Source organism: Homarus americanus, unplaced genomic scaffold (assembly GCF_018991925.1).
Source record: "Homarus americanus isolate GMGI-L3 unplaced genomic scaffold, GMGI_Hamer_2.0 scaffold5635, whole genome shotgun sequence".
Classification (NCBI taxonomy): Eukaryota; Metazoa; Arthropoda; class Malacostraca; order Decapoda; family Nephropidae; genus Homarus; species Homarus americanus.
In genome coordinates, this window is record NW_024735011.1 from 773,992 (window position 1) to 797,450 (window position 23,459).

At 37.8% G+C, this 23,459-nt stretch overlaps 2 protein-coding genes and 1 long non-coding RNA gene across 5 annotated transcripts; 2 read left to right on the forward strand and 1 right to left on the reverse strand.

The window, feature by feature from the left end:
- The first annotated feature begins 907 nt into the window (after nucleotides 1–907).
- On the forward strand, nucleotides 908–12,213 carry LOC121870729. 3 transcript variants are annotated; one of them, XR_006089765.1, is made up of 7 exons: nucleotides 911–1,303; nucleotides 2,623–2,713; nucleotides 3,710–3,933; nucleotides 8,056–8,107; nucleotides 8,482–9,003; nucleotides 9,415–9,495; nucleotides 12,013–12,213. XR_006089765.1 is itself a non-coding variant. In XM_042372673.1 (6 exons), the coding sequence occupies exons 2-6, from the start codon at nucleotides 2,644–2,646 to the stop codon at nucleotides 12,041–12,043; spliced, it is 903 nt and encodes a 300-aa protein (XP_042228607.1). In that variant the 5' UTR covers nucleotides 908–1,303; nucleotides 2,623–2,643; the 3' UTR covers nucleotides 12,044–12,213. The 3 variants fall into 3 exon arrangements, 2 of the variants coding, with proteins under 2 accessions (XP_042228607.1, XP_042228606.1); XM_042372673.1 differs by lacking the exon at nucleotides 9,415–9,495 and having other exon boundaries at nucleotides 908–1,303; nucleotides 8,482–9,007; XM_042372672.1 differs by lacking the exon at nucleotides 9,415–9,495.
- Nucleotides 12,214–13,960: 1,747 nt separating this feature from the next.
- On the forward strand, nucleotides 13,961–14,356 carry LOC121870733. Its single transcript, XR_006089766.1, has 2 exons — nucleotides 13,961–14,017; nucleotides 14,050–14,356. It is a non-coding gene; the product is annotated as an uncharacterized LOC121870733 (long non-coding RNA).
- A 1,106-nt stretch (nucleotides 14,357–15,462) lies between these two features.
- Nucleotides 15,463–23,335, reverse strand: LOC121870731 (actin-related protein 10-like). Its single transcript, XM_042372674.1, has 8 exons — nucleotides 23,138–23,335; nucleotides 22,498–22,650; nucleotides 21,514–21,622; nucleotides 20,414–20,589; nucleotides 19,834–19,949; nucleotides 17,865–18,094; nucleotides 16,971–17,172; nucleotides 15,463–16,682 (listed from the first exon to the last, which is right to left on the reverse strand). The coding sequence occupies exons 1-8, from the start codon at nucleotides 23,224–23,226 to the stop codon at nucleotides 16,546–16,548; spliced, it is 1,212 nt and encodes a 403-aa protein (XP_042228608.1). The 5' UTR covers nucleotides 23,227–23,335; the 3' UTR covers nucleotides 15,463–16,545.
- Nucleotides 23,336–23,459: the final 124 nt, after the last annotated feature.

Here is a 23,459-nt window from a genome sequence, read left to right on the forward strand (position 1 = left end):
CATAATTAACTTGTCTTATAATTATGTGAAGAAGGTATTAATATCGGGGGGCATGTCGAGGAAGAATCGTCCACTGCTGTAATCATATCTGATAAGAATAATAATGTCCCCTTCAAGTACACAATATAGATACTCCTGTTATCACATCCGCATCTGATCTGTGTCTTTGTGTGATGGAGGGACTTCGGGAGGAATTAGAATATAAGGGAATTATTAAGGACTAATATCTAGGGGTGGAGCAGTGTTGAGAAGTAGCTTTGTATAAATCTTGGTTAATTAATCAAGCCCAGAGACGGCAAACTCGCCAAAAGATATGCGGTCGAGTACAACTTAAGGGACCAGTAGGAGAATTGGTACTTAGTAAATGGTGAGTTTCTTAATAGAAGTACGTTAATTTTTTTGGCTGCAAGCAAGTGGTAACAGTGTGATCAGTGCCTCGATCCTTATGGTAAGAGGTCCCTGACAGGAGGACAATTGAAGCAATTAGTGTTAATGAAGAATTATGATGCCATAATGAAGGGTTGGTTTACAGGAATTGCAATGATATGTGTATATACAGAACAGTACTTACAAATACTTTCTAAGTGATGACTGGCGAATCCCTCATACAGGCACTGACTGCTGTACAAACTAGCCTAGTGCCTTGCCTGTCCTATCTCAATCACGACCTTATTTTTCGTACAACAAACAGTGAACGTTGAATTGATTTATTTCTGAAAAAGCTTCTCTTTTTAATTCTCTCATCATTATTCTCTCTTACTAAATTCCTCCTCCTCTCCTCTCAATAGCAACCCAGGCAAGCAGGTCACTTCCCTTACTCAGCCTACCGCACCCCTTCACAGACAGCCTCCCTCTCCCGCCCTCCATCCTCCCTCACAAAAAAGCAAGCACTCAGCACCCCTGCGGACCCTCCCTCTCTCTCTCTCCTAACACATGCTTCGCTTTTGTTTTTGCTCTCCTATACAAATCGTAAGCTCTGATGTTTCCTATACCTTTTACATAATCCGGTCATGTTTCCTCCCTTACAACTAATCTACCTATGACAGGATTCGTCTTGTTTCAGTCCAGTGAGAGAAGAATGAGCATTAAGAATCTAAGCAAGCATGCACTTGAAATTATGCTTGGCCCAGTCAGTGTACCCGCTGCAACGAAGCTTAGTGGAGACAAACGAAAAGGAGGGACTGCACGCCTCCCAATGGTGCCAGTCTAATACGCATTTTAGGACATTAACTCCCTTCAGCACCTCCCGGATCTATATTTGGATTATCTCCTAGTCATCTCAAGGACCATACACAATGTAAAGGTAAGATAATACAGTAATTTATCTTTTGTGATCTTATTCCCTAAACCTATTTTTCCAAGATATGATCGAGAGTGAGCTAACACACGGTGAATTTCGCCTGTTTCCGTATACATCACTGTAGTCTTTTGAAATATCTAAAGACTAATCAATACACTTTGCATCTAATATATTTTCATGCCTACAATTATAGGAACTACTCTAGAGTGACCTTGTCTACCTAGAAATACTAGCTATTTATCATTTTGTTTACATCTTAATAATGTCCTTTATTTTAAGGATTTATTAGTTTTAAGATACACTTAAGCATAAAAATACAAGAAAATTATATCATCGCTTTATAGTTTATATTGCAAGTATATACATGATCCTCTCTGTATAAAGACCAGGTTGAATTTTAAATAAAAATGAAAGAAAAAAAATCATCAATTACGCAATTTTTCAATAAATTTAGCGTGACACGCGCATGCACACGCGCACGCACGCACGCACGCACACACGCACGCACGCACACACACACACACACACACACACACACACACACACACACACACACAGTGCCTGAGCCCCAACACAAGAGCGTATGTAATACACCCTAAATGCCTCACCTAATGTAATTTATAAATTATCCTAAACTATCCTAACACTATTTAATATAACTTAACCTAACCGATTTTTTAATTCCTAATAAATGCCAAAAAACAAGCGGGTGTGCCACTATTTAGGTGAAATTAATTGATACCTCCAACGTATGAAATATTTTAAAATTTCGACAATTTCATTTACCAGTAGGGAACAAAAACCAGATAACTACAGCTATTTGTGCCTATACAGTACTGTACCGTATATAACTGTATAGATATTATGTATTGTACCTTTTAGTTTTAAGTAATGGCTGGCCAGGAAGTCCAGAGCAGAAAAAAATTTGATATCGTCCAGCTTAACCAGAATAAGATCCTAACGCCATTATCTTATAAAGTTGAGAACAGTGACAAAATACTAAAGCATAAATAAGGATATATATGCATGTAGCTCGCACTGACGCCACGGGGGAGTTGTGATATTGAATATAAATAATTAAGTTAATAAGATAAGAGTTGTCAAAGTTTATACCAAATTCGATAAGATTATATCAGACCCCTTTACCGATATAAAGGTGAACAGAACAATGTCATCTGTATTTAGTTCCATGTGGTAATATTAATATGGTCTTCCCCAAAACCAGAAACATTGGGAGAACATTTTGATTAATGTTGCGTTTAAAGTTTTTACTATAATGTCAGGAAACCTTAAATACATTTTCTGTCTTTACATCATTCCAGACACTGGGTGGTAAAAAAAAAATGTTAATGTGGAGCAAGCATGAAGGGGCGACAGTGCCCATGGTGGTGTTCCTACTGCTGGTGCTGACGGGTAAGTGTCGTCCAAGATATTTCTTGTTAGGTGTGCACACTCCACCCTTGGTAAATTCCTGTTAGGATGTATTATGAGATGTAGGAAATTTAATGTAAATAATAATGAATGGTAATGTACCGATTAAAATACCAAATCTTTTAATCCAGTAAGAACTTATGCTAATTTATATACTGTACATATCAGAGACAGGACCATTGTTTCATAAGTATGAAGGATATTTGCAACATGGCGATAATTTCATTAACATGACGATTTCTAAGAAAATACGACCTGATGAGCCTTAAGTATTCACCGAACACGGCGGCTCTCAATTGCTCCCCCAAATTTGCCGCTTAATATTACTCAAAGGGGTGCGGTGGCCGAGTGGACAGTGTGTTCGCCTCCTGTTCTAGGATCGCCGTCATGCCTTTGGGATGCAATTTCACTTTAAATAAATATTCCAGAATTTAATTAAAGAGCAGTTCACGTGTGATATTTGAGTTTCTTTAGAATTTTCGAGAGTGCATCTACAGACTTGCTCTCCCATTTGTTATTTCTTCATAAAAAGTTATTTAAGATGAATTATAAAAAACAAAGATATTGCAGCGGCCCTGTGTATGGAACTAGAAAAAAAGTCATACCACATTGAACACATCGCTTCTAATCCGATCAGCGAAGTAGTTAAATTATGCAACATTGAATCTGGTCAGTACGACTTGGATGGCTGATCGCCTGGGAACACTAGATGCTGCTGTCATTTAAACTACAAGGACCTTATTGGAAATAAGCATCATGTAATGACTCTGTCTGGTATCGTAGGTCAAATTGCCTATCAATTATTATTATAACAGCTCTGAGACTGCCGCCTCTCGGGCGTAGTACTTAAAAAATCGATACAAAACATTCAAAATGTTGTTCATTTCTTCTTTATCAGGAAGTAAACCTGCATCTATTTCTGGACGTTTTTTAGTCACACATTTCTTAGTTTAATTAGGTTTTATCTTGTGCTTACAGGTGGCAGCGCGACATGTGGGTGCTGGGGGTCGAATCTAGTGTACCTGCATCACAAGGCTCCTGCCACCGGCTGGTACACCTTGCACATCGACAAGGGCATTTACATACGAAACATTAACATATCCGGCGATGAAGTACAATATTTACTTGAGTACAAGTTCAGGTTTAAGTACTGGGCGCTCTTCGAGAGAACTCTGAAGAATGGTATCAATCATGACGGAGAGGTAAGTACTGTATTACATGAACTGAGATCATTTAGAATTACAGAACAGTGACAGGTATGCGTTGTTTATCTAAGTTTTAGATGTGTCAATAAATGAGGTTTGTATAGGCTAAATGGTCACAGAGGCAAATTTGGTGATGATATATATTACATTTGTAGAACAGCAATAGTGCACTTACGTCTCTGTAACCTGGAATCGATTCCTTGTTGAGTTGCAACAGATTAGGACTGAATTAAGTATTTATTGATAAATTAAGCCAAGTTTCCAACATGAAAAACTGGTGGACACTAGCAACATTTTTATACCCATTGTACAGACTGCCACCTGATGTGACACCACCAGCATCCTGGGCATTGTTGGATACATGTTTTTTTGAAGTTATAATTTGTCGAATTAATTTCAGAAATGAAGGATTGATTCTAAAATCTCATTTTATAGGGGATTCTGGATAAAAAAAACTCGAATATAGTCAGAGAAGTCCACAGATTGAAAATCCAGGGACCCCGACATTGTACACCAAGTGAGGTAATCATAAAAAAAACGAAAATTGGGCGTACAGAACCAATCGAAGGACCACCGAGGTCTGTGGGACTGGCACCTCTCGATTTCTTCTATTCAGTCGCATAATTGCTTTTTAGACGGTATTGGTCGATAAACTATTTTAGGTGACCGCAGAGGACGAAATCTAGAGGTGTAACTTTGTGAGGTTTGGAGATTTTAGTAGCCATTCAATTACTTTCCACACTATGTGGCCCATGAAACATCCTGTATATTGGGACTAATTCTAAAGTATCTTATCTATCCAAAGGAGTCTAGGAGGCGAAAACTGCCATTTAAAAGTTGAAGCCTAGGAGTCAGTCATCACACTATCGGGTACTCTTCCCAAACTATAAACATTATAAAGCTTCATTTCATGGCTCGACCCCTTAGTTTCAGCTTACCCTAGCTCACTTACTGTATGTAGCACCCATAAGCAGGAAATCTGAAACACCCAATAATAAATGGAATTTCAGGACCGCCCTTCATTTATAGCCTGGTGTCTGGCTCGAGGAAGTCAAGTACTGTATCTCAATTCGGCTAAAACCAGGCGGAAGAAGGCACAAATGATCCAAGTATCCTAGAGGTCATAATGTACACGGAATGCAACTACGTGAGTCGAATTAGGTTAACATCCCTAACCCCTAAAACTAGTAAGGTCCATGCTTAGTTCCAACAACACATAACATAAGAACATGAACACGCACACACACACACAGGAAACAACTTTTTACCCCATTTCCAACGTGCTTCGAGTGGTTTGAAGTTAGGACATTTAGCAGACTTCAGTTTGGGTGGCTATTAACTGGCCCAAATCCTATTCCTATTCATATTTTTGGTATCAACAAGTGGAAGTGAATTAGGTTTGGTCTCCTTAGCCTCCACTAATTCTATTGATATAAGGAAACCTGATTACCGGGAGAAAACGTGCAATGATTGGTTGGGTCACACTGGGTTACAATATTTAGGCCCTCAATAAGGAGTACGAAATAAGCTGTACTGCTGTAGTTGTAGGCACGAGTCAGAAGTTAAACGGCACATGTTCGCCCACTCAACTGTTGCCGCCGTTCCTTGTTCTAAGTAGACGGCTTGTCACTAAATTTTTATGCAAATTACTGATTATATATTGTATTTTTTTATATACTTGTATACGTATTTTATATTATCAATGATAAAACATGCACCACCAGAGGCTGATCATACGAGAATATATAATAATAAATAAAGGCGTCTGACACAGTGCTCTGTGTGTTGGTGGTGTTGGAGGGTGTGTGTTGGAGGGTGTGTGTTGTTGGTGTGTGTTGGAGGGTGTGTGTTGGAGGGTGTGTGTTGTTGGTGTGTGTTGGAGGGTGTGTGTTGGAGGGTGTGTGTTGGTGGGTGTGTGTTGGTGGCGTTGGAGGGTGTGTGTTGGTGGCGTTGGAGGGTGTGTGTTGGTGGCGTTGGAGGGTGTGTGTTGGTGGCATAGGAGGGTGTGTTGGAGGCTGTGTGTTGGTGGTGTTGATGTGTTCCTGACACTGACACACACACACACACACACACAGAGGAATTAAGACAAGAAACATCCAGTGAGGGTCTTGTTCTATGACTGCCTGGTGGCGAGATAACATCAGCTGTTGAGGCGTGCTTGATATCACCGGTGCATGTTACCACTCCTTTCCACTCCATCTCTATCATTACCCATTCCTTTCTGCTTTCTCATTTCATATTTTAAAATGTTATGTAACGTAATGTTGAAGGAATGCAACTTTGCTCATTTATACTTATACTTATCACAATCTCACAAAAAAATACTTTAGCTTTTGTCTTTATTCAAGACATCTTCAGGTCATGAGACCCACTAATCCCCCACCCAAGAAAGGGTGACACTCTATTTAGTGAAACGGGTGGCTCAAATTAGTTCTTTAAATCGAGAAAATACTGTAGATGATTTTCTGATCAAGAGAGTGGTTAATTGGACATTCATTTTCTCCGTCACCTTGAAAACCATTCTCTTTTGTCGGATCACCAGTATGGCTTTCACCAGGCGAGATCTACTGGTGATCTGCTCTCCAACTGCACCCATCTTTGGTCATCCTCTCATAGGGTTTATAGGGACACTTTCGTCGTGGCCCTCGACATCTCCAAAGTATTTGACAGGGTATGGCACATGACTTTGCTTTCTAAGCTTCCCTCTTATGGTTTCTCTCACCCACTTTGTTCTCTAATTTCTAACTTCCTTGAGAACCGATCCATGGCCGTTGTTGTCGAGGGATCGATCTCTTGCTCTTTCTCTATCAATAGTGGTGTCCCACAGGGTTCTGTTCTTTCACCTCCTCTCTTCCTTCTTTTTATCAATGATATACTTCACACTACAACTAATTCTATCCATTCTTACGCTGATGATTCTACTCTTCACTCTTCTTCACATTTTCCCCTTCCCCCTAATTCTCAAACTAGATCTGTTTCTAGAGCCGATATCATTACATCTATCAATGCAGATCTGTGCAGCATCTCTGAATGGGGAAGTAGAAACGTTGTTAAATTCAATACAGTAGTAATAAAACTCAGTATTTACCAATTGCACTTTCCAAATTAGATGATCCCCCATCAATTACATTTCAGGATGCTATCATTCTGCCAAATTCTAATATAGATATGCTAGGCCTCACCATTTCCTCTAATATGTCATGGAAGCCACACATACTCAACATTGCTAAAGCTACCTTCCGAAAGCTGGGAATGCTGTAGCTACTTCACTCCTGAGAAGTTACTTCAAGTATTTAAGGGATTCATTCGTCCTAACTTTGAGTACTGCTCTCATATCTGGGGTGGCTCTTCTTCTGTCCAACTGTTAGATAGGGTGGAATCAAAGGCATTTCATCTTATTAACTCTCCTTTAGTTGATAATCTTCCTTCCCTTTCTCTTCGCTGCAATGTTGCTTCAGTCCCTCTCTTTTACAGGTACAGTACTTTAACGGGCAATGTTCGGTGGATTTGGTATCCTGTGTACTGCCGGCAAGGCCGTGGGCTCGTGACACTCGTCTTGCCCGTTGTGCCCACCGCTTCTCTGTGGATGTCGGTCACACTAGAATTAGCCGTTAAGAGTACGCCCTTCTTTCCTCACACAGCCAAATTGTGGAATGAGCCTTCTGTGTTTCCATACTCATACAATCTGCCTCGCTTCAAAAAGCTGGTTTTCCGGCATCTTTGAGGTGTAGATTAATATAATCTTTTTCTTTTCTATTTTTTTTGCCTCCTAGGACCCGTTGTGGGTCGATGACCTGTGCCCAGGTGGGCTATTCCCCGTAAAAAAAAAATTAATTACAATTATTCTGTTTCTTTTAGTATGAAAACTGCAATTTTTGCCTTGTTGCTTTCAACAATAATTGTTAGTAAATCAGGGAATATTTTCCATTCACAGGTTGCAAGTTGGTGTTGGAAATACTAATGCTAAGCAATAGGTAAGAAAATTAATGGAACAAGAAATAAGAACAAAAACATTTTCTACATTGTTAGCCTGACAAATGATGTGTACTGTATGTTTGTGTGAGTCAGTCATATTTAAACATATTTTTCTTGTCTTTACAGTATATTTATTTATTCTAGATTCTTGTTATCAGTAACTGGGAGGAGGAGGAGATAATTGTTCTGTGCCCATGTAAGTATAATAATTCAGGAAGATTTGGTAACAAAAATAAATGAAAATTAGGGCTTCTGTATTGAATGTTTTTTATCTAAACAAAAATGGAATTGTTTTTTTAATGACCTAACATAATGACTGCTCTTGTCAGAATAGGTAAGCATCTTGTGAGAACCACAGTACATACTGCAATATTGATTCAAACTAAGAAATAATTTGCATTTTAATTAGTTTTTCATACAACAAAATTGTAGAAAGATTCTGTACTTCAAATTTTTTTTTTTGAGGTGGTTTGGTGACTGTTCTATCTGTTTCACATAATTCGAGATGGAGTAAAGTTTAAAGGTGATGATGAAGTTTTCCGTGTCACTGTCATATCCTTCCCCCTCTAGCTCGGTGCTCCTGTCGGAAGGTTTCAGTAGAAGGGTCAGCATGCTGGATAACAAATGGTAACTACATTAGAAGTGACATACTGAAGAAGAGGAAGTCCACCAACCTCCTTGAAGAAGTTTCACTCACTAGGCCAATGCTTGGGTTTTTACCAAGCCAAGAACAGCAACACATGAATTCAGATGTTCTTCGTAATGTTATAACTATTAGTAAACAGACAGAGCAGCCAATACATAAAAGTGAAATCAAGAGAGTAAACATTCTCAAACAGTCGAAGTGCTTATTGGCTGAACTTGCTAAATGTATGGAGAGAAAAGACATCTTTGGTAACCATATGTCTGGTTCACAGAAGAAAAGTGAAGAGGAAGGTTGTGAACAGTACACCAAGGTGTTAGTTGAGGACATGCCACAGGTTGCTGCTATGTTCACTAATATGTCAAATACACCACATGAAAAATACATTATGGAAGTGGAGGAGAGATTTGTTTTGACACAAGCTGATGAGGGAGGCTTTTGGTGGATTGGTAAGTAAGTTTATTTCTCATATGTTTTATAATAGCCTTCAGATGGATGTCAGTACAATATTTCTGAAATGCTTTATTTTCTGTTTGGTTGAGTGGATACAGCACTCACTTCATGTTCCATGGAATGGTGGTTTGAATCCTAGGCACTCACAGTGCACCAACTGTAAATGCGTCCTGTACTAAGTTTACAACTTTGGGAAGCTTATGTGGTAGAAATGCAATACCGGCCATGCTGTCTCCATATGTGCCGAAGGCTTAGTATACAATGTGCTGTATCCACACTGTCACTTACAAAACAATTAGTGATGAAAATTTAACCACTTGTACAGTACCCTTAACCTTGGTCCTCTAACTTACACTGGAGTTAAATTTGTAGCAAAATTTAAATTTGTTTGTCTTTGGCCATTACAGATAGTCCCCAAGTTATGATCGTCTGAGTTACGGTCATCTGTACTTATGAACGGGATTCCATTACATTCATCACAAAAATCTGTAATTAGAATGACATTTTTTACATTAATTTCATTATTATATTTTGTTTGACATTACTTTGTTTACAGTATGTATGCAATATTATTGTTTTGTATGGGGAGGATTGTGCTTTAACCTAACCTAAACTATGGAATCAACACTATTCTGACTTAACAAATCGACTTATGATCAGGGTCCAGGAAAGTATCCCTGTTGTAAGTAGGGGACTTAATGTACCTTCTATAAATTAACCAATGGCGCGTGGCTGGGAGGTGGCGCATGGCCAGGAGGCGGGTGGTGAGGTGGCGGGGCACTGGAAGGATGCGGGTGGCTGGGAGGAGGAGGGTGGTGCAATGGCGGTAGTACAGTAGCTGGTTCTTTCTTGCTAAACATGGTGATTGGTGGTTATTTCTTCTTTGCTTTGAGGTCTTTAAACATTTCCTGGACCATCTTAAAGCTGCATTCCATGGAAAGGTTATGGTCAACAATGAAATCATTCACCATCTTTACTTGTTGAAATAGTTCACCAAAAATTTCTAAGCTCCAACCTTCTTGTTGTACTGTAATTCCATAATGTCTTCCTCTTCATTTTCCTCGGCACATTTTACCAATTCTTCCAAATCCTCTTCCGTAAGTTCCTCTTATTGCCCATCAATCAGCTCTTCCAAGTCTTCAGCGGTCATGTCCACAAACCCCTCACCACCCAACTGACGTGCAACAATAACAATGTCATACACACCCTTTATTAAGGATGCAAATCCCTGAAAGCTATTCACACACTGAGGCCATATGGTGCGCCAACAAGCATTCACTGTCTCTGGTTTGAGTTCATTGAATGCTTCACTGATGTTGGTAATACAGTCTGCAATGCTGTACTCCATCCAACACTTGCCAACATCAAGGTCAGGGTCTTCATCCGTGGCACTACGGATATGACCAAAAGAGCGGAATGTGTAATAAGCCTTGAAGGTGCATATTACACCCTGATCGAGAGGTTGGATAAGAGCAGTGGTGTTAGAGGTATGAATGCCACCTTTACACCTAGATTGCTAAACTGTAAACTTTCTGGGTGGCCTGGTGCATTGTCTATCAATAATAACACTTTGAGTTCCATATTCTTGGAAGCAAGGTATTTTTTCACTTCCAGGATGAAGTATTTATGGAACCAATCTAGGAATGGTTGCACCGTTACCCATACCTTTTTTGTTGGACTACCAAAACACTGGCAAAAGGTTCTTGTTTTTTCCCTTTAAAGCCCTAAGGTTTTCTGAGAGGTAAAGAAAGCAAGGCTTGAACATGTTGCCAGCTGCATTGCCACAGAAGATGAGCATCATTTTGTCCTTAGGTGCCTTGAACCCAGAGGCATGTCTCTCCTGCTTGTTTATATACATTCTACTAGACATTTTCTAACAATATAAACCAAATTCATCAGCATTAAACACTTCCTCTGGTCTATAGCCTTTCTCTTCTAATATTTTCTTTAACTTGGTGAGAAATGCACCTGCAGCCGTGTGGTCAGCTGATGCAGCCTCCCCAGTCAACTTCACTTTAAGGAGCGAGAATCTTTTTTGAATTTCTTGAACCAACCTTTACTGGCACAAAATGTTGGTTCAGTTAATGCACAAGCCCCTTCACCACCTGCTGACTCGCAAATATGAGCATAGAGACTTAGACGCCCATATTATTAAATAACATCTTCCCTTGAAGAGGGTCGTCGTGTTTTAACCCGAGTTTTAAACTAATCGAGTCCTGAGGGACACCGCAGTATTGTACCTAACGGGGTGGTGTGGCGGTAAAATTAACTAATTCCAATATTATAAATAAATTTTATTGGAATTAGTTAATTCATTCAAGCCAAACAACCGACCAACCACGGCAGCACTCGTCCCCTCCTTTAACTTGTCTAATATTTAAATTTTCTTTGCCAGGGTCATCTCTGACTTTTGCCTTTCATGTTTCACTCCACTAGCATCACTAGCACTGACACTAGGTAGTCTTTTTGGGGCCATTTTCACAAAAGAAAAAAAAAACAATAGGTTTGACAGTATGACACGGGATGCTACGTCACGGGTACTGGGTGAGGGCAAACAGAACGAGATGAGACGCCGCTGTAGAAGGCTTGCATGCTGGCCACCCGAGCCGCCAGCTGCTTACTGCGATTCGTCGAAACCGCGAATCGTAAACCCGCGAATGTGAAGGGTCAACTATATTTTTGTAGATGTGAAACTAGTTTCATTCAGGGCAATTAGTGTTTGTTTACCTTTTTCCTATATTTTTATTATTTATTCTGAAAATCTGTGACTTTCAATAATCCAGCCAGGGCAATTTACCAATTAGCATCAAATTTTTAGGTCACTCTGTAATGGGCTCTGCCTTTTAGGTGTTCAGAATGGTGTTTTGTCACAGATGACTCTTATTGGCCTTTGGGTATAAATTGGAATTTCATGCTTCCATTTTTCATTTACTGTATTCTTATGTTAAATGAAACTGCAAGTCACAGAGGCAGCTTAAATTAAATTTCTGCATTTTTATCTACAGTGGGAGAAAAAGAAGTATATGCAATAAGTGAGGATGCAGGACCATGCCCAGACCAGCTGTCTCCTGGCAGTAAATGGATTTCAGTGAGTAGCTTGGAAACAAACCAAAATATAGACCTCAATGTAGACATCAATATCACTGTTGTTTGTACTGAATGGGACTGAATTGTTCAATAGACAATAATAAATGTCGATGTTCCAATACCTCTATTCATTAATTTGTTCTCCATTCTCCTAGCAAACACAGCTTTCTCTTAAGTATGTCAGGTTACTGCACACTGGACCTAAAATTTGTGCCTAGGGAATTATCCAACACCTTGATACTGTTCCTATCAATTTGTAATTACAGTAAAGAAATTGATCCATAAAAATCTCAAAAGATTGTGTGGAGGTTTCTGGAGCAAATGACATTTAACAAGTTAACTGACTTTCCTCAAGATTTGTCTAGTGAATCTAATGAATTTTAGTACAATTTGAGTGACTAGGATGAGTAAATATGCTGGTAATGGTGGGGTAGTGGTAACATGTGTACCGTATTTTATGGCATATTAGACGCACGGAAAAAACTTTTGTGTGTTTTCCTCCTGTACAGTATCAGTAAATGTGAGAAATAAATAAAAATAATACCAAGTAATAAGTTACAACAAAAAATAATCGATTGCCAAACCAGTGAATAAAAGCCATATGAAAGTTTAACACAGTCGCCATTTGCATATTCTGCACTGTACATCTGTACTCCCTGTTTATCATAGTAACGGCGTCGCTACCTCGGCCGATTCCCTAGCAACACTCTCCCCCCGCCACCAACCGCCCAGCTGTCCTCCTGCTCCCTCACTAAGCCGGCTAACTCGTGTGCAAAGAAATGTATACTGTATTCCTTTCATGTGTTTGCCCTTTGGACAATTATTTATTTTACCTTTTTCTCAATATGTATGTATATCAGTAAAAAAATAAAAAGAAAGTTACATATATCTAACAGAAAATACAAGTTGAAAAACAACAGCTTGGCCCAGTAGCCTGGTTACAGAAACGAGTCTAACCTGGCTACAATGCCGCCAGCAATGTAAATGTGTAAAGAAGGTTATCTGTAAATCTTCATTTGTATCAGGTATTTGTAGATTGAAAATTAAATTTTACAGGTATGGCATTAATAGATTGTAATGCTTGAAGGGTTCAGAAATAGTTACTGCTTAGCTACCTCTGAAGAGTTGGGTGTCTGCCATACGGAAGGTAATCATCTCAGGTTATTATCAACAGTACAGTACAGAGTAGCTATAGGTCGACCTTTTATATTTACAATAATTATTTCTTAATGAATTAAAAATAATAATAATGTGTTTAAGTAAGCAATAACATATTTTTAATTCTGGAGTTGGGTAAGGTAGAATTTAGCTTGCGGGAGACCGCAACTTCACATATAGGACACAGGCTGAAATTTGGAGTCATAGTTCAGACAAAAAAGTGCGTTTTATGTGCTGTAAAATACGGTACTTCTCGCCAATATGTCAAAGGTTTGAGTCCTGCACTAATTGTTCCGGCTAACGGAGATATCACTGTACATACCTTACATGAAGCACTAAAAAATTTATTTATTACAGAATCCCCAACTGGTATTTTTATGCACATGTAGTGTATGATAAATTTTCCTAACTGTTCTGAGGTTGAAGATAATAATTTGGCTAATGTAGCAAATTGTTATAACACATAGGTAAAGTTGATGTGTATCATACTACTATGCAAATAGGAGTACAGCTGCTCCCCAACTTACGACGGGGTTAGGGATCGACATCCAGGTCGTAAGTCGAAATGGTCGTAAGTCGGAAATGCTTAAATAACACATAGAAAATCGAAAATGGGGGTCTCTTTTTCTTCTCAGCACCACAAAACACTCACTTTTAAGCTTACCAGTCATTTTAAAGTGAATTACAGATGAAAATTTTGTCTGTGTACTAACTTTGGGACTTGAAAATAAGTAATTTGACCAAATTTTGGCAAGACTGAGGCAGGTCGTAAGTGAGGGTGGACGTAAGTCGAGTAGGTCGTAAGTGAGGGTGGACGTAAGTCGAGTAGGTCGTAAGTTGGGGAGTAGCTGTATACTTTATTGTAATATTGTCTTTGCCTATGTAAATACAGTACACTTTAGATTTTAATGAATAATTTTTTGAAACAAGATACAGATTCAGCATACGTAGCCAAAATAATAATAATTCCCATGAGCATATATGTACTGCAGCACAGCTATTAGCTCTTGGGAAGACAAGCACTGGAAATTTGCAATCAGCCCAGGTTTTAACTTCAGGTGATGTGTGTAATGCAATATTATGTGGAATAAAATTTTCTATAAACTTGTGCTTTGGTACTATGACAAATTTTTTTTAGTCTTATATCAGATCTCCCATAACAAATAATTTGAGTTTAATAAACCGATGTACAGTAGCTAAAGCAACTATCTGTGCAGGTGGGGGTTGATATGCTCCAAAATTTTACGTGACTAGTGATAACCCTCATATACCATTATTTATCGTCCATGGTCTCATATTGTTTCCCACAAAGTACAATATGCTCTGATAGTTGTTTTAGCTACTGTACAGTAAAGTACTTACCCTTTAAATTTTTTAAATAATATACTGTTTCCTCATCCCATCTTCTATGAGCAATTATAATGCAGGTGCTACATATGACAGCACCAATCCTGCCTTCAACAATGTTTTTCACCAAAAAATTTGTCAACATTGAAAACAAATACAGAATATTTCACTGTCCAACAATATCCTTATTAATATTCATAAAGTTGCAAATTAACTATTATTCGTGAATGAAACTGTTCCTCAATTTTTGTGATCCAAAGTGATTACCCAAACTAGTTGTGTAAGGGGTCCACCTTTATGCTAAATAAAATCATCTGGTGTTAGCCATATAGAATATCAAAACTGGTATCCCCATAGTGAAAGGTTAAGATTATTACAGTAAATAATACCAAAATTAAGAAAAGTAACTGGAATACTGTTTTCACTTCACTGAAAAAAAAACCACTATGTTGTGCCCAGTGCACCAAATTATTAAAAAAAAATAGAACCCCTGCTATAAAAATTACTCCAGATGTTATATATGTTGGTGTTGGATCACCTTAAACACTGAATGAAGCAAAGATGATTACTTAAAAACTGTCATCCTATATAGTACAAGTAATAGTAACAACTTTACAATATTAAAGCCTCTGTTCAAAGTGCTGTACAGTAATCTAAATGATAAAAGTAACAAACAAATGATCATTGTGGCCTTAGAAGGGTAGCAGAGGTTCCCACACAGCTATGTTTCATAATTACTTGATACTTAGTATTTAAAGTATACTGTACTAGGTAAATAATGGATATTAAATAATAAATTAAAATTATTGGTTCATATGAATTGCTCTGTGTTAAACACATGATCAAGAGGGGAGTAACTGGGCTTTTTCGGCTTGACAGTTTATTTTTGGTGTACATTGCTTAATACTATTGAATAAATAAGGTGCCTGACATAGAAGGAATTCCTTGGAGAGGAGTATATATTGTGGAAGGAAGACTTACTGGAAAGTTTTTGAAGTAGAAAAGTACAGTGGTTCATAATGTGGCATGCTGTATGTATGTAATCCATGGCTTTACTAGACAATATACAGGTAATAGCATTGCCCATTTAATACCATTATTTGTTTATGATTACGGTATATTAAAACCCCTGTAATATTACCTCATGGTGTATTTTAGATAAAAATATAAGATTTGCAAAATGGCAAAGTTTTCACATTCTCAAGCAGTGTCTGCCTTATAGTTTGAGTATACAACATTATACCATACTGGGAATGCTGGGGAGTGTATCACTGTGGCAAGAGCTTTGTTATACAATATTGTACTGGAATTTTCACTGTTCCAGAAGCCGGTGCAATAATTAGCCTGGTACAGTAGTGATGTATTCCTATAATATGAAGTTGTATGCAATCTACCTTATACATGTACAGTACACACAATCAAAAAAGTTTCTATGAACATTAATTCCGATGATTTCCTAAATGACCAATACACCTATGCCGCAATGTAACCACCAAGAACCGAGCTGCAAATTGTTTGCAAGATTAATATTTTTTCTGAATTTGCATATACTGTAGTAACAATTTTTGCTATAGATAAAACAGGAAATGTTGCCACCAAGCAATGTACAGTATGGCATTTTGCAATATTCATTATCTGTGGTATCAGACTGTTTCATGCGAGATGTGCACATATACTTTTTTGACCGCATGTATCTGTCACATTGGGATGGAGAGGATTGTGATTCTATGGTTCAAGCAGAATGCTCCGTACAGCTTCAAATAATACTACCATATTTTATCCATCCATATTTTTGTATAGTACAGTAAGGCTTCCTATGTAGTATCGTAAACAAACCTCAATCATTGAATTTTGTGAAAATCTACATACAACAGTCTGACTTTGAAATACAATCACATCTTACTGTTGAATTCCCAGATATTTTCTGTGGTAGTAAAGGCAGTTCCTCACGCTGACTTCTCATCATGTTCATCTTTAGTGTTAAATGCTAGATTGCACCAGTCAGGAACAGTATCATTTATAATGTACTGGTCACGTGGCAAAGACCGAAGAACAACAGCTTCTGTCCCTCCTAGGATGGCACCTGAAGAAAGATATTTGGTTACATACTGTATTAAACTATCGAACACTAAATAACAGTCATCAGTATTTTCACACCAACTTAAATTAAAAAAAAAAATAAATAAATAAACAATCTTTAATTTCTAAATCTGACGAAACTATAAATCTATGTACTTTAGATCCTTCGGGAATCATTATTCATACCTTTCGTGTTGACCAGTTTTTGCAACTTATTTTCACTATCTGTGATAACAGGTATTATTTGCATACTGCATTTTATATGTACGGTAGTGGAGGAATGAAAGCTTACCTCCCAACCATGCCACATAGTTGTCTTTGGCTGGAGGGTGATGAACCTTGAAGGAATTGATCTGCAGTACATCTGAGAAAGGTGGTGATGTGACCAATGCCCGAACTTCAGACAAAATCCGATGTTTCATGCCCTTCAGACTAGCAGTACCACCAATGAGAACTAAATTCTCCGCAAGAGCACGCCTTGTATCGATGGGACACTGAAAATCCAATTAAAAAAAATTAAAATGAGATGCCATTTCCAGTTATGATAATCAAATAAGACTAAACATTCACCATAGCTGATGAAACAGAATCTTTTACCTCTGAAACTGCTACTGTGATAAATACTGGATTACTAAAATTAAGGGATCACCTGAAGACTCTCCACCCCAACTTATTTCACCCAAAGATATGGGAGGATGAGGGTAGTTAATCTTTAGGTGAAGTAAGCTGGGTTGGAGATTCTTCAGGTGATTTACATTGAGAAACACTTGTTAATGCCATCCTTTCTGCAATTACTGCTTCCCCTTGGCCAAATCCACACTACTCCACTAATTTATTTTTGTAATACAGTACAGTACAGTATATAGTAATACCATGTATTAAGTATCCAAAACAAGTGATTATTCTTTCCCTTCTCATTTTAGTTACCCTAATTACCTATCACTTTGTTCTGGCTATCCTGCATCACTTCATTCTTGTTAGCTACCTTAATTATATTCCAAACACTTAACTTGACTTAACTTGTATACCAATTACAATAAATATGCAAAAAAATATGGAGTCCCAAATATTTTGTTGATAAATGGGAAGATAAATGTAGGAGCAATTAACTAGGACAGATGGGTGCTAATAAAATATACTGTATATGTACACCTCCAGTGTAAAGGAGTGTAAAGTTTATTCATACCTTCATAAGAGAGTTAAGTATCATGGAAGGGACACTGAGCATGTCTTCATCTCGTTCAAAGAGAATTTCTGTTACCATTTCTCTCACAGAGCCAGGAAGGGTAAGGATGCGGCTGCCAGACATAGGGTATTGAACACTTGGTGGAGGAGGTGGGGGCTCCACAGCTCTGTCGTATTTGTTATTTTGTAGGCGTCCACTCCGATCAAGGGAAGTGACAAAACATGTGCGAGCTGTTGAGAAAACTTTTTATAAAAAATGTGGGAGAAAATCTGATTATTTGAGAAATTGATTCTCAAAGCCTGCTTCATAACTGAAGTCAAATGAACAGTCCTGAGAAAAAGAGTTCCTTCCCTAGGAAAGCCAGGTAAAATCAGAGGTTGCACATGTCTGCACAATGTACCAGTAAGTGTGGTACATTCTCTCATAGGTGTACATTTGAGTTGTATTTGGAAGAAAAATAATCCACATATAATAACTAAGGACAAGAGGATAAAACTACAACTTCACAAACTGTTTACCTCAAAGAATGATTTGTAATCTAAATAAGATCTTGGGATAGCTGAGAGGAGAAACCAACCCCTAACAAGCCACAAAGGTTCATCATAGAACAATCCTTTGGAACAGTAAGAGCAGTGCACAGAACCAACAAGAAATCTGATCCCATCCAATCCACAGAACATCTATGACTGGTAATATCTATACAGACCTACCAATCACTAGGCAAAGGAATCAAAGACTGGCGATTTATGTTCAGCCACCAGAAATGAAAGCGGATTTACAGGCTAAGCTGGCTTCCTGAACCAGTCTCCACAATGTTTATTTTTTGTCAGTGTCCTCCACCCTCAGCCCAATGCTGTACTGTAGATGTTGTTTTACAGCCATATCCCTCCACCTTAATTTCTGCTTTCCTCTAGATCTCTCTCCAGGATCTCTGGATTGCCGCCACCTCCTCACACCATACCACTTGGCCAAACCATCATAGACTTGCCTCTCTCTGTTTAATCCCCCCTGTAATTTCCACAGACAATAATGTCACATTGTCAAACTTTTCCTCCTGTATCTATTCGCCTATCCACACTTCCATTAACAGATCCAGCAGCCACTCTTCCTTATCCTTGAACACCTTCACCAGCTCCACTGCTATTTCCAATGATCCACAAGCCTTCCCAATCTTGATCCTATTGAAAGCCATCTACACCATCTCATACTGGATATCCATCACTGATCTCTCTATTGCTACCATTTCTGTAATACCAGTAGTTTGACTCTTGCTTTCCACATTCAGCAGTCCTTAACAAAACTCTCCACTGACTACTATTAATATTTTATTTTTTGTACTGTATAGTGTAGTGTTCCAGTCTTCATTTCACACTGCAACCATTCTTCCTAGGTCCTGCTTTTTCATCAACCTCACCTTTACAACCCCATATGTAGATGGTTTCTCTGCCTCTGGTGTCTTCTTTGTGTCATGCCACTCCTGCGTCACTTCCTACCTCACTCTACCTAATGTTCTCATATCAGTGACTAAATGAGGTGATATGGATACTCTGACTTTATGGGATGAAAGAAATGTACTAAATCTCACAACAGAGTAAATGTGGTGAAACCGTTTGTACCAAGATTTACAACAATGACCGAAGATGTGGTGAAACAGGTGCATTACGGTAAGCCTTATAAGATAACATTAATTAATAGCTGCTGGATATTTAATTATGCTGATCTTACATTAAAAACAAAGTTAATCATGATTTACAATTACGTACAGTACTTTAAAGATTTCATAACTATATACTTTGTTTGTGTATGGATCAACTTTAACAAAAGAACACGTAACAGTGTAACACACAGATGAGATAAAATAAAAATATGAATATCCTAGTCAAAGAGAGTGGATGAAACAAGAATGAGAAATTGGAGAAGATATCCAGTAAGTGATCACAGCCAAAAGTTCCATCAATGGTAACTGTACCTTTAATATCTTCTAAGACCTTATCTGACAACTGCTCAACAACTGCAGATAGTCTCTGCTCTTTTCCATCTTCTCCTACAGTCAAGGCACGGTCTAATAACAGCTCACACAACGAACTGTAAGTGAATATTAATGTGAATATTGACACAAGCATCTCTCATACAGAAACACAACTTTGTATTGTTTTAAAACCACAGTCAAAGATCCAGAGCCTTATTTATTTCAATTTGATATCGCCATTGTGATGTCTAACACAGAACAATAACAAACAAACAAATGACATGACTTGCCAAAGTGGGTTGGCACAAATGGAATTCATTAAAAATAAATACAGTAGAGTATTTGTTAACTTAAAGCATGAAAATTTCAAAAGGAATCGTTTGGTATTTTCAATCTATATACAGTAGACTTTTAAATATTGTATTTATGAAAATTATTTAAAACTTTTTAATCATGGTGATGTAAATTAGAACACTGCTTTCGTCAATTACTGAATAAGGTTTGCCATAAAGCTTGCTGCAAAAAGCAAAAGAAATCCAACAATTCCAGTTATTCAACTACCCCAATTTGATGTTTATACCTGTGAATAGCTTTTCCTCCTAAAGGTAAAGCCTGCCAAGCACTGAGGATTGGCACACTCTCATATATAGGCACAACTGTGGTCTCGTTGTATCCAAGGTCTACTACTAGACCAGTGTTCATTCCTAGAGTCATCAGTGATACTAGATGGGATGGAACAAACAGCAATGACAACACCTGCAACAACAATCATAATATAACCATAAGATTCCCAAATATTATTATTTAACATTAATCTGTATTTTACCTACTATTACAGCACTTAAGAATTTATGATGAAAAATTTCCACCCTTAGAAAATTAGTAGTGAAAATACTGTGACAAAATATTAAGAAGTTGGCTTAAGATACTTGAACTGCCCAGTGAAGTGTAACTGGCCATAAATAAAGGATTGAACCTGAAATCCCATTTTATGGCTCGGATACCCCTCTTCCTTATTGGGGTTTGTGTGAAACTCTGCCAGATTAAATGGGGGACTGACACGTGGAAGACCAGTATAGTTGTCTTGAAAGAATGAGAAGGTAAGCACAAGCTTATGTAATTTCATGTGTTTGTTTAATCTCTTCCCTATGCTGTCCAAGAAAGGAATACCTCTTTTTCCAAGTAACCTTTGTTAGGACTATAGTTGCTGTGGGAGTGGCTTACTAATTATTTAGTACCAGTTAATAAGGTAAGGTCTCCTGGGTGTGACTCTAGAGAAATGGCTTAAAGTAAGTAAAATAAGCATTTATACTACTGTAATTCCAACACCTAATACCTAGCTTGATTTTTATATGGGATTTAAGAAACAATCCTTCATTTCCACTTGGCTCTGACCCTGAGGATAAGGTAAGCTCTGCCAGGTTGTGTTCTGGCAGGTAATCTCATAGGTTATTTGACAAATGGCCTGCAAGCCATAAATTTAAAATGAAGAATGCTTATAAATGGATTCAAATGTTTCATAAGATGCTTTCTATATTTGGTAATATTGTAGTATAAATGAAGAAAAAAAAGATTACTATGAGGTACAGGGTATATATTAAACAACTTTTATAATTAGCATAAAGTAATCCAACAAACATCATAACAAATATCAGCATAGATGAAATTATGACACTATACCTCATAATGGCGGAAAAAAACCTTGGCTATAGCATTGCGCACACTGCTTGGACCAAGCAAATTCTCTACTACCACCACACGTCTGTCTTTGGGGTTCACAAGAAGGTTTCTGCAACAAAAAAAAGAGAAACAGGGACAGTTTCAAAGAATTCTTATTACCCTACTCATTAGACTGCCCTATCATCTGTAGATCAAATGCTAAAAGGGAAAGCAGAACAGGAGTAGAGTAGTTCAATATTTTCAAAAGAGATTACAATAATAAAGAAATGAAATCATAACTCTTCTGCATTACAATCAAGCAATAAAAGATGTTAACCCGTCTATCTAAATGTATCCAATAAGTCAACCTCCAATATCCAAAGTGGCAGCTTCTGCATCCTCCTCTATGCTTCCCTTACCTTGTACAACTCCAGACACTACTCCAAGTTTACACCAAGTTTTCCTCATCTTCCTATCTAGTTTGCTTACTTATACCGTATCATCTTATTCACCTTTCCCTTACTGATCAATGATCCATCAATTTTTTTTTTAAATCAAAGTGCAAAAGGAATTTTGGCATGTGAACCAGCATCAAGGTACAGTACTGTTTAACTACTGTAACTTTCATATATTTACTTGATTCTTCAGTATTATGATGACAATTATCATGTATAGGGTACTGTATTACTGTACAATGCTTATTTAGGCATTTATTGAAGGAAGATCATTCAAAGAGCAATTTTATGGCATTTGCAAATATTACAAACTGGAGCTTGTCTGGAATCTATCCCATGTTAATAACAAGGGATACATGTGTATACATACCAGTACAGTATATACTGTATATATATTGTACAGTAAACCCTTGATATTTGCAGTTTCTGGATTTGTGAGCTTCATCTATTTGCAATTTAGTCCAATTCCCAATTTATGGCCCCTAAACTCTAGCATTTGTAAATCTTATAGGGGTTGAAATGCATGTTATGTTACTAAAATAGTACTCACCTGAAATAAAGTTTGTGGATGAAGTCTACCAGATGGTGTCTCAATTCCTCATCATCTTTAGCCTCAAACACTGGCACAATCTTCCCAGTCTCTCGGCACTTAACTTCAGATTTTGTTATTACACGTGGTCCAGTTTCTCCAGCAAACCCAGCTCTGAAATTAATATAGGGTGTGATACAAAGAATAGTCTAAGACTGTGAAGCCCCTCTTTATGGCCGGAGATAAATAAAGATGTGAGCTGTGAAACTCACTCACCTTGAGATATGGTGCCCAAAATGCTATCCAACTCCAGTAATATGGAAATGCTGATGGTCTCGGTCAAGTTAAGTGATGTAGGTATGAGCTCCATACCTCATTACATTCTATAAAATGAGTAAAGGATCTAAGGTGGGTAGGCTTAGTTTATTTGAGGGCAAAATAAAATTATATTAAACATAAATGCCGGTACAGAACACACCCGACAGGAACCAACACTTATGTGAAGACTGTGGTCAAACGTTAGTAACATGGAGAAAATTTTGGATATTCAGTGACCCAAACCATCAGGCGTCAAGTGTTGGCAACCACAGAACAGTAATGAGGGATGGTCAAACCTGGAAACCAATTCACACCTTTCAATTGGACTGAACATTTTACTAACTTCGTATAAGATGATCCAAAGTCAATAATCACGGTGATATTCTTCTCGTTGATTAGCCCTATACCACCCAAACCTTCGTATAGAGGCATTATGGCTGTAAATTATGTTTTAAAACACTACAATTTAGCAAAAACAGACACAGATCTGTCTCAGCCCCGCCCGTCTGTGTTTACATCTCACCAACCCTCCCAGGATGACGTCATTCCTCTCATAATTTGTAGGAGGAGGAATATTAATAAAACTCGAGAAATATTCCACCAACATAATATTAATATCACTGAAATTTTTATATATTTAACAAAAACCTATATTTTATTGACAT